A 12,172-nucleotide genomic window follows, 5' to 3' on the forward strand; every position below is an offset into this window, starting at 1 on the left:
ATTTAGATGTCTATCGATTGTTGGTTTAAAATAACAAAGAAAAGAAAAAAAGGTTAAATGGAAAAACGACCGGTGTTTGAATGCTTACGCATTATTCGGTAATTTTTAGAATTTCTGTACAATTCCGCTTTTTTTCTTTTGGGTCCGGGCAAAAACTTAGCTTGCCCAAGCTCGCCGAATATTTTTTTAATTTTTTGTCGACCCGGACATCACATCTGCTCTCCTTAATTTTTTTTCGAGGCTATAGAGATTAAGATTAAATATCAGGTAGAAACTCGAATCACTTTTTATTCAATTGTATATATAAATTGTCAAAATAAAAAAGGGCTGACATAGCTATGATAGTAGCATGACTTCATAACTAAACAACGTGTAATCAAATCATATGTGCCGTGTAATTAATACGAATTGTGGGGTTTTATTTAGTGCACGAGAAAAAGTCTACATAAAAGTTGGTTATGTCTTAAACATTGAGAAGTGTTGGCACTCATAAAGAACAAGTGCCGTCACAAAAACATTATTTCTGTTTGTCCGTAATTTTAATATATTCTCTGCAGTCACAGCTTGCAGACAAAACGTAAATCTCTGCCGGGCGTGAGGTCACAAAGAGCATGCCGGGCGATGTGAGACACAACGACACAGCAATGCGAGACAGAAGGCACATTATCAACGCATAATGCTGGTGCTGCGAACGGAATTTAACTTCCATCTTGACCAAAGGAAGCTCGGCCGCCGCTAGTCTTTGTCTTTCAACAGACGTAACATTAGGGCTTGTAAATGCCTTATATAGAGCGTGGAAGGCCGATGATAACCCCTCACTTTGAAATAAGCGGCCCGAAAGCCGGCGTCGCGCGGGCCGCGCTTGCCGCAACCAGTCTCAGAACGGTGGCGCCGCGGTGGCAGTATTTGGCTCTAGGCGCACTCACGCTGCTGTGGGGGCACGCGGCGCCTTTCATCCAGCGGCCGTGCCACAAGTGACCATCCATGGCACCCTCATACCCCAAGTAACACCCTTCGGGTACGCGGCGTCCCTTTACACTACGACGGCTCCGGCACCACTCTTTCCCACAACTCCACAAGACGATCACCCAGCTCACGCACCTCATTCGGCGCATCCGCGGCCCCACCTACGGCCTCAAAGAACCCGACACGTGCAAACTCGTCCAAGCTCTCCTCATCAGTCACCTCACCTACAGCTGCCCTTTCGTCAACCTCAAGATACGGGAAGCTAACCAGCTCGACGCTCTGTTATGAAAGACCTACAAAGCAGCCTTGGGCCTCCCTGCCTACACCTCAACACAGCCTCCTCCAGCTTTGCCTCCACAACACCTCCACAGAAATCTTGCAAGCGCAACGCACCTCCCACCTGCACCGACTCTCCCTCACACCGGCTGGTCGACGGGTACTTCAGGTCATCGGACGCACGGCCCCTGCCACCCCACACGCGCCCCAACGTATTCCCCTCTCCATTCGTCAACGCATCCACGTCCCTCCCGTCCCAAGCATATGCACCGATTCCACAACCGAGGCCACCGCAACGCCCGCGTCCGACTCCTCGACAAACGCTACGGCACGGGTCCCAACACCCGCTATACCGACATCACCCAGTCCTCCACCTGCCACAGCACCATCGCAGTCCTCACCAACGAGGGCCGCCTCCCCACCGCGGCCTCCTACCGGCACATCCCCACGCTCACTGCCGAGTCCCTCGCCTTCGCCCACGCTGCCCTGACCCACCGCCAACCATACCTGACCCCCATCGCCGACTCACAGCGAGCCTGCACGCTCTACCGAGTCGGCCTTGCCCCAGCCAGCGGCAATTCACCTCCTTCAACGCCTCCCTGAACGCATCTACCTCTCCACCGTTTGGACTCACGGCCACTCCGGCCCGGTAGGGAATGACGCGGCCAACACCGCAGCCCGCACACTCATTACCCGGGCACTTCTCTCGCCGCGCCTCGACCTAGCAAATCCCCAACCCCTCGACCCACCAGCCCTAACCCCTCTCGACCCCACGTAAAACTCCATCCTCTCCCTCTACACCTACTCCAGATGGCGATACCCCCCCCCCTTCCCCCTCCCTCACCGCCCAACAAGCCTACGTCATCCGCCGACTACAGACCGAAACCTACTACAACCACATCATCCTATCTCACATTTCCCCTTCTCTCTTCCGAACCGAATGCCCACATTTTCACATCCCTTTCAACACCTACCACCTCGTCTTCTCCTGCGCCCAACACCCACACCCCCACCCTTACCCTGAGCTGTGAGAGTACGAGCTGACCAGCTCAACCAGCCCCGCACCGGAGCGCCAAGTGGCCCTGGTGCGGCGCGCCGTGGAGGAAGCCCGAACAAGAGGCCCCCTTGACTTAGCAGGCTAACCACACCGTTCTACCCCTTCCCTTTAAGCTGAAGGGACAGACAACCGATTTTTGTCGCGTATATGTTCTCTATCCCAAATGAAAGCACGCGTTTTATATAGTCCGGTAACCACAAGCAATTTCTAAACAAATTGGCGGAAATAATTTTAATTTGGCAGCAAACTTCCTGAAATATGAAGGGTGGTGGTTCGTAGTGTCGAAACTTGACACTACAATATGTGTCCCTGTCACGTGACCTGCAAACCTAGCAGCTACTGTAACCGCTGAAACGTTTATTTACGTATTGGAAACCTTTTAACACAAGTATTTGTTCAAGGTTAAATTGTATATGTATTTATAAACATTATTTTGAAATTTTTAAAAAGATACGCCGCCCCCCGTCACTGGGTTGCTCTCAGTGTGACTAACTGAGCCTCCATGCCCAGAATCAACGGCAGCGTTCAGTACACAGACCCAGTGAAGGAGCTTTGACAATTCTGCCTTAGTCAGGGGCGTTTTTTCTGCCAAAATATTTGATTTCAGTTTCCAAATACGCCTACGTTAGCTTTAAAAAAAAAAAAAAAAAACGTCCCGCCCGGGGAGAATCGAACTTCCCACCTCCACAACGTGAAGTCAGATTCTACCTATCGTCTATCCCAACAGATGGCGCATTCGTGCAAAATAGACCGTTGCATTAAAAAAACACATAAAGGAACAGGAAAACCTGCGATTCAAACTTTTTTAGCTGGGGACAATTTTTTAGACGTCGTTTTTCATTTCGCATACAGACAAAAGTATGTTGCCGAGCTGCTCTGTCATGGTTGCCAGCATTATTTTTGGGAGGGACACATACGGCTACCGTTTCCCGTCAAGGTGCTTTAAGTGATGCCCTTTCATTTGGGATAGAGAATATATACTCGACAAAAATCGGCTGTCGGTCCCTTTAAACTGAATAAACGTTTTACCAACCAACCAACTTTTAAATTATGAGAAAACGAGCTAATCTTGTAAGGATTTCGGTGCTGAAAGAACAAGCCGATGTGCTCTGAAAAGGACGAGGGCCTTTGTAGTAGACCACACGGACGGTTGGCACAGCTTGATTTGAATGGAAGTGTTTATTATAAATTATGTCGCTGTAACGGGCCGTGGACGAGCTGCGGACTCCTATAATTTTTGTATCTGCAGCAGTCGGGCGAGGCTAGGAAAGCGGAGATTACTGGCGTCCGCCTAGGCTTCCAGCCACGCTCGTTCTACATGGTTGCTAGCGCAAAAATAAAAGACAAAGGACAAGAAAATGCAACGTTCTTCCAGCCTGCCCTTTCTCGTTCCTTGCCTTTTCTTTTTACGCTAACAAGCATGCCGCAAATTGGGTACCCACCAGCTAGCCCCTAATTGCTTGTTCTGTGGCACGTACCTCGGCCTGCGTTCCAACTGCAGTCAACAATTTGTTATCGATGTTTCTCACTCTAGAACCAGCATTTGTGCACCCTCCATGTGATTGGGATATTCGCATCTTGTATGTTGAACCTTACGTGTAGAAGCTCGCATGACGCGTCGAAAGCGTTCGGTCCTTAAGGCAGTTTACCACTGGGTAACAAACTGCTGCTGTAATAAAGTTTCTGTGCATCTTTATGCTATATTTAACTACTCACGACCAACTATAGGATGATTTTAGTTACCCGAGCACGTTGTTCGAGGACGCAATGTGGTAATAATGAGACGTGTTTGATAGTTCTCAACAGCTTGGCTTCAAAAAAGCTTTCTGCTGCACTACGGGTGGCTTGAATTTTGCTGCGATACAGAGCTGGGTCAATTATCAGGACCCAAATTGATTGTTCATATTAAGATTGAAAAAATGGTTTTAGGGAGGGAGACAGAGAGAGTGTTGTTTTTAGAGAACTTTAGGGAAGCAGGCAGTTGTTCTCAATAAAGCGTGCTCAGTTTGTTTACGTCATTTCTTGTTTGCGCCATGGTTGGGATTTGAACGACTTTTCCTTCTTTTATTTATTAATGACTCTTGTAGTGGCATGATTAAAACGAAAACGATTTGTGCAAACGATTTTGTTGTCCGCAGCATCGCGTCTAATGAAACACATCCCACTCACCTTGAGGCCATCCTCAAACGTGTAGAAAACGTGTGCGGTAATAGGATATCTCTGAAAATTGTCAAGTGAGCTATAATTCCCTCACGAAAAAAAAATTGATTTTTGAGAACAAGGGGTTGGTGCTTTGTGAGGGCGTGTCTTGATCAATGCATGCTCTGTGTAAGTCGCTTTATTTACAAACGAATAAAGCATACGCCTACCACGTGCGAGACCCGTCTCACTACACACAACGATTTCTTCAGCAGTACTGAATGAATAAACAATTTTATAATATACTCACCCTGAAACAAAAAGGCGGGCATGTTGCTTTCAACGAAATCTCCATCGCTATGCAAAATCCTTCGAGAAATGCGACGCAAATATATAATTTATTTTGACTTCAGTTTGCACACGCATTGATGAGCTCGCACACAATATGAATCATGCGGGCACTTGAGTCAGGCACGAACAACCACAGACTTTTCAGAGCTACAAACAACCCACACACATTCACTAGATGTCAATACACAATGCAGCGCCACAACGACAGTTTTCCGCGGTCAAGAGGGCCACAGAATTTAGAAAAACCAAGACATTTGGCTGTGAATGACTCACACTCAAGACAAGCGGCACAAGAATGCTACGCATTAGCAGACTATTCTCTGAATTTCTGCAGAATTTTTTCCCCACAGGCTCCCAATCGAAGCAGTGGTCAGCGTGCATGGACCTTTTTCCAGTAGCGATCTGCGCATGCACGGGCTGCCCGTCCGCCATTCTGTCGGGTCACCCCGGGCAAAATAAACCCTTGGCTCATCCCCACCTTGCTGCTTGGAGAGGAGCTACCCCTCTCCGGAGCTGCACCCTTTTCTACATAGTGAGTGAGTGAGTGATTTGAATAGAAAGTGGAAAAGAAGTGGACTGGAGAAATTTTGAACTCATCTGGGAGTTCACCAGCATACAACCAAGTACGGGGGAAGGGGAGAGCCCTTTTCTCGGTGATGTGCACCTGCTTCCGTGGCTTTCATATGAAAGGAACGAGTGATGGGGGGCGGGAGAGAGTGGGAGAGAGAAAGAGGATTGGGCGACGCGGATGTTTCGTGCACAAGTTTTTTGACAGCGAGATCTTTCCTGCCCCGAGTCCTGACTGCTTAGTTCGCCGTGGCGGCCGCTAGGCGGACCGGTACTGGAAGAAGGTCCATTGGCAACTGCGCGCACCTGTCCTGCTCCCCGCGAGTGTCACCCACATCTCATGTTGCAACTTTTCCCCGCATTGCTCACCATTTACCCCTTCGAGTCGGTGAAGCCTATCGCTAACAATGGACAACTGAAATCGCACAGCAGAAGCTCAAATACATGTAGTCACAAATTGGAACCCAGGAAGTACACATTGCTTGTAATATTTGGCCATGTAAACTGCCCACACGCGTTAGAGAAAAGACTTGTTTAAGCAATACAAATGTACCACTGCAGCAGGAGAGCCAATAGGCTGAAGGCATATTAGTTCATCCGATTGTCCCGCATGCCGGAGGGTGAGAAGCCATGAATACATTAGCTGTTGCATTCGATGCTGAAAGCAGAAGCGCCAGATTCTCGCAAGAATTTGGCTTCGGTGCCCAGAATGCACGCTTAAATTGACTCATTATTTAGCCATTCGAGAAAAGTGTCGTTTCAGAACTAGATTCTGCAAAGGGAAAAATTGGAGCAACAGTCCTCTGTTTCACCCCAGAAAGTTGCTAATAGTCAACCCAGTTAGTCACAAATAGTCAGGCTACTGCACGTAGTTTGCGGCATTCTATATATGAAATCATTCAAGCGATTTCTCGTAAGTTTATTAAAACCACTACAGTTCTTAATTAAGGAAAGATTACCAAGGTTCTTAAAGGCCAACTGCACTCAATTTTTTCTTTGCCAAAATTTTATCCAAATACGTTTTAGGCTGTTGAAATCACCATGGTGAAATCCTAAGCCTCGTAAGCACCGAGAACCCGTCGTTCAAATTAGCTCTGAGCAGACATTTGCACCTGGCGGAGAGTCACTCAACGAACTTACGAGCGGTCTGTGACGGAGAGGGACCTGTCCCGTGTAGCTCGCGCTTCTCCGGCGGCTCGCAAGTCGCCGGGGAAGTGCGCAGGCTAACGAATCTGCTCCTCTCCTAAACAATGAACTAGTACATTTTTTAATCCTAAAATAAAGCATTTACTTTTGTAGAGTGTTAGATATAGTTTACGTGAAAGAAGAATGTTATCAACAGCATGCAAGTCTCTGGTGAAAGTGGAAAACAGCGGTAGATAGGTAACCTTTTTCGTGTTTTAGTGCCCACCTATAGTTGTGGAAGCTGACATATGGTTTCAGACCTGTTTTACAATTCGATTGTCGAGGTGCAGCGAGGTGGAAAATAATGGGCCGATCTAATTCACAAAGCTGCTTGCACGAAATGACATAGTTAACGTAGTTTGTGATTGATCTCCACCCGTGCGCGGTTTGTTCCCTTCAAAAAGAGCGACATGATAGCCGAGATGCCGACTAACCAAAGCTGCTTTTCGATATCGTCCGAGTAAGCAGCTTTGTGAATCTGAACCCGTTGGTGTTTTTTTTTTTTCCCCTCGAAATGCTGAGGATGGCTACTTCGGCAGGTATTCTGATGCAGAAATAACTTTCGGAGGTCCTACTTCACCTCGGTTGATAGCAACGCAATGTTGGAATTGCGCCTAACTCCATTACCCTGGCTAAACGTCAGTGGGGGTTCTTCTATGGAAATAATGCGGCACGCAACGCTACCACAAGCATCTGGAAGCGGCTGTGAGCGGCCGCCGGTACTGGCGCGCCCGCTTCCGTTCCATTACTTATGTCTCGTCCGTCGGGCAGTAATGGCCGCCTTTTTTTTTTTTTTTTTCCCAGTTTCGGTTCTGAGAATGACATTCTTCACAAGCCGTTTGCGCCGCGCGCGTTCATGCTTGAAACGCAGTATTTTGCATTTCGCGCTCTTTTTTTGTGTGTGTGTACTATTAGATGACATTATTTTTGCCTTGTAGAAAATTTGAGTGCAGTTGGCCTCTAAATTGAGACTATTAAGGATCAGTCAGCTAGGAAACCGCTGCAACAAGCCAGCACAGATGGCAGTTAATTATTAACGTAGCGTGAGGGGGACCATCGCAAGTGAAATTGCCTACTTTTTTTTTTGTTTTAGCTCCCCGTTGAGTGTAGTCTCTGGTTCATCACCAAGTGCATTCCGGTAGATAATGAAAGGAAAGGTGGCTCCATCACCTACTTTCCCTGAATAAGGTGCAGTTTACAACTGGCCATGCATTAAAAAAATTGAAGTTTATGGCTTGAATGGTGGATATTAACCCCGCAGGAGCCACCCGTCCAAGAACAGAGAAATAACAAAAGTACGTCCAGTAAATTCTGCTATGAAGGTTAAGGTTTTTTTTCTCTCAAATATAGATAAGGATGCAGAATAAAATGTTAAAAGGTGCGTGGCAGTGTATGCTGCCGAAAACAACTGCAAATGAAAATGGTTCTTTTTTTTTTTTTAGTTCAACTCTGTAAATTAAATACAGGCTGCTTTATAATTGCACTTAGTCTCTCAGTATGACGCTTTTCACTACCACAAAGTTCTCTATAAATATTTTCTCATACAAAGATGTACATTCCACTTCACCGCCAACAAATTGACACAGTAGTCAGTCGTATTCGTTGTCCTAAATTTACTCACGTTACAGAATTAACATGAGTTCATGGTAAAGTGTCTGCCCTACTAAGGGTACCTAAAACAACACATGCCTTTTATTTCTTCCTTTGAAGGAGCCATGAAGACAGAATGCAGGTTTAGTTCATTCGAAAGATAGCCTCGTTGAATACCAGCCATACCACTTTTAACGCAAGCTTCAATCAGATAAGCTGTATAATTAGGTGCAGATGCCCTTTTTCATTCAAATTGAATGCTCGGCCACGTCATTTGTCGAATTTGCACACCAGGTCACTTCGATTTGTCCTTCTGGAGCATTGTTGTGAAGGCACCCTACGGGGGCTTCTTAAAGTGCATAAAATGCGAGCTGCAGGCACACTTTACCTTGTTTAGGCAAACTTTCAGGGCCTTAAATTTCGCGTTCTGGTGGTCTCGTTTTCATTGCTATCTGTTACGAAGAATGGCTTACTGGACGCAAATATTTTTCCCCCAGTCTGCGCAAAGTAGTCGCTCGAGGCGCAGGCGGGCGAAAATGTGAAGCCGTTATTCTGGGCAGCCAGGTTTACGACAGAATCGATGCGGCATCTTAGCACCAATTATAGGCCGCATGTTTAACACGCAGCTCGGACCTGTGTGCTCTGGATGAAACTTCTTGCCCGCATAGGGTGGACGTCATTGTTGAAATTGTATCACACGCTATTGTCTCTAAGCTCCAGGGGCGGCGTTGGTGCGCCGTGTATTGCGAGCCAGAAAGACTAAAAGCTGAGAAACTGGATGTCTCCACCTTGCTACCTAGCCCCCTGGTTTATGTAGTAACATGAGCCAGGGGGATTCGGTCCACGGCCATGATTACTCTTATATAGCTCGCGCCACATCCACTTTACCCTCTTCCGTGGAAAGGGGCGTAGTCTTCTGCACCTTACTCGAGACGCCAAGGTGAACAAGTGACTGACAAATTATGTGAGAATGTTAGCAGCCAGAGTACCACTTCGGCGAAACAACGCATACATTTTTTTTTTAGTTACAAGCTGAAAGTAGCTCCACATTAGTTGTAAAGGTTATGTTTGTGATCCCTGGCAGGTTTCAACGCGCACGATAGCCCAGACGGGGCAGAAGGTGCACTTTCCTGTCACTGTGTTACACAGCTTCGATTCGACACTTCGACAGAAAGCACCAGTCAGAGCGATGCTGAAATAATAGTCGATTGCAAGCACGCTGCACGAAACAACAACGATGGAACATAAAAAAATGTCGTGCCGAGAGTCTCTAGAGAAACATTTAAATAAAGTTGTCCCTATTCACCCTCACTGTTCGTAGGACTATCACACAAGAACGGAAGTTCGCAGGTTCTCTGCCAGTTTTGCGAAGGTTCGTGTCTTGAGAAGCGGCGCGACAGCTTCCAAAGCACGTCGCAAGCGCGTGGCACGCGTGTCTGCAACGGCTGTGTGGGATGACTGGGCTGCCGGAAGGTCGCCTGCCCGCGACTGCAGCCCACGGCTCTCAGGGCTGCGGAGGTGACTGGCTGGTCGCCGGGCTGCCCTCATCTTGGCGTCAGCTGGACAGGTCCCCGGAGTCCTGCGCAAGTGGCATACAAAACTATGAAGAGAGCCGTTGTGTCGTACCTCACCGGTAAGCCGAATTCAGCTTACGGGTTCTGTCGCCCCATTCACACAGTGGCCTTCAATGAACGAAGGAGGTAGTTATTACTGTCTTGCACAAATTTCAAAATTTCAATTTCCCTTAACGTTTGCTTCACGGCAGCACACATAGTACACCGCTAATATTACACGTTGAGTCGTTTCTTTTAACCGAAACAATAGTGAAAGCGACGCCTTCAAGTTGAGGTAGCTCATTCTGAAAGCATTATGTTTACGAACTGGGAGGGTGCATTCAATTTCATACGGTCGACACCTGAAAAATGTGGCGCTGTGCTGGTTGGCCGCCATGATCACTTAACATTGGCAGTGCGCACTGTGTGCTGTAATCGTGGTTCTCGCTTCGTCCCTGCAAATAATTTATAATCATTTATAAATTTCAGTAACCTCAGTACGCCACCAGTGCCTCTATTTGCAGTCTAAAGACAGCACTCATCTGGCGTTGCAGAACTGCGTGCTCATAAAGGAAGATGTTCTCTGGAAATGCTTATTCGAGCAGTTTTGCAGGAGAGACTGCTGAATGAAAGCCACTGGGGTACCGTGAAGATTGGCGGTGTAGAAAAATAAGCAATCCCTCACGGCGAACGCTTTTCACGTGGTTTAGCCAATAAATGCTTAGCCTCCCTTCGACAACCTCCAGTGATGACTTTTAAACACATGAATCTGACGCCCTCCCTCCGTTGTGCACTGACAGATATTGAATACGTAGGGAAACATGCAGTCCATACGCAGACAACCTCATCGGTCAGTAATTCTTACATTTCGCAAAGCTGGGACTGGACTTAGCGGATATCTTTCTGAAATGTCAGCTATGTCGCCCCCGGGCTGCTTCTACCTCGCTTTTAGTTCGCAACATCGGCCGTACAAGAGTGATGTAGAGCGACGCCCTCAACTTGCAGTGGTCAGTAAAACAGACACCAGAGGTGGGGAAAATAGGCTCTTTGGACATTAAAATAAAACTAAGTCAATTTTCTCGACCTCCACTAAAACTTGTTATTCATGCTGAATGCCACTAGGGCAAAAGTCTACTGTATAGTGTAGCGTAGTCGCTTTAACGTAGTCCTCACTCAACCTCACTTATTTCTAGGCTTTAATCCTTCCATGAGCGTTTCTCGCGCTTCAAAGGGGCGATTATGTGACAATGAACCGCTGTACTTGGTTAGAACTTAAAAACGGCAACGATGATGATGATGATGATGATGATTGCTATTGGTCTCCTCTTTGAAGCGGGGTGATGACATGTCATCTTACCAAAAAGGACTAATATAATCATGTTTTACACTCTTGGTTTAATACTAGCGCTGCTTATTGCAGGCACTAAAGCTTATTAGGCCCGTAATTATTTTTTTCCCTGTTACAGGTGGTAACTGTACTAGGCAATATTCCCCTCTCTGCTTTTCATCCACCAGCATTCTAATTTTCTTTTCGTCCCCTCGACAGCCTCGAAGTTAACTTCCTCTGTGATACCCTTAACTCCTAGGGCTTCTGAAAGCCCAATATTCCCTTCATGTAGATTTGGATGAATACCCTCACATTCTAACACTATGTGCCGCATAGTTTCTGTTTCTTTTCCGCAGACCACGCATACCCCATCATTTTGTGAATACTTCCCCACAAAACTCTTAGTTCGCAGGCAACCTGCTCTAGCCTCAAAAAGCAAAGCACTGCCCCGGGAATTATCGTAGAAATTTTCCTTTCTGTTGTTCAATTTCTCAGCCCTGTACATCTCTAACGACGTTTTACCTTCCATTTTTTCCCTCCATTTAATCGTTTCAATCTGCCTTGCCTCTTTTTTGGTTACCTTGGCTGTTTTGGATTCTCCACTGTTCTTTCCGTATTTCATCGTTAGCCTTCTAGTCTTTCTTAACCCCTGCGTGTCCACGCTTTTCAAGTATAGGTACCTAAAAACCTTAGCTGCCCACCTTCGTTGATCCATTGGCCTCAACCTCATCTCAAAGCATATTTTACTCTGAGCTTCTCTAACTTCAAACGACGCCCAGCCCATATCTCCCTGAACTGATTCGTTAGCTGTTTTTCCATGCGCGCCTAAGGCCAAACGTCCTACCGTTCTCTGGTTTACGGACTTTGCCGTTGTGCCTCATCACCGCAGCCGGATGTTACTCCGCGCGGCGCAAGTAGTGCGTTACTGGGAATATTTTGAACATGGCACGAGCCGTTTCCCTGATTTTGCGACCTTAATATGCTTATAAACTACTGCAGTGACGACAAATAAACTACGCGAGAAAAGGCAGGTGATATCACGCATTCATAGCAATCTCCTTTCAAAACGCGCGCACCCGTTGACATACGGGTCCGTCGCTTTGGCGGAGTGATACTGGCGATACCGTACATGAGGTATTGCCGTTCTTAACTTGTTCCCGA

General features: G+C 47.0%; 1 protein-coding gene across 1 annotated transcript in view; it reads right to left on the minus strand.

Annotated features, from left to right (window-relative positions):
* Positions 1 to 4,817: 4,817 nt before the first annotated feature.
* The window catches only part of Net (atonal bHLH transcription factor 8-like protein net), a 35,916-nt gene continuing 28,561 nt past the window's right edge, over positions 4,818 to 12,172 (minus strand). Inside the window, exon 2 of the mRNA XM_077679580.1 lies at positions 4,818 to 9,710. Coding sequence (XP_077535706.1) covers positions 9,687 to 9,710 — 24 coding nt within the window. The 3' untranslated portion in view covers positions 4,818 to 9,686. The remainder of the gene's footprint in view (positions 9,711 to 12,172) is intronic.

This window comes from Haemaphysalis longicornis, unplaced genomic scaffold (assembly GCF_048455015.1).
Source record: "Haemaphysalis longicornis isolate Haplotype H1 unplaced genomic scaffold, Haemaphysalis longicornis Haplotype H1 scaffold_1, whole genome shotgun sequence".
NCBI classification, from domain to species: domain Eukaryota; kingdom Metazoa; phylum Arthropoda; class Arachnida; order Ixodida; family Ixodidae; genus Haemaphysalis; species Haemaphysalis longicornis.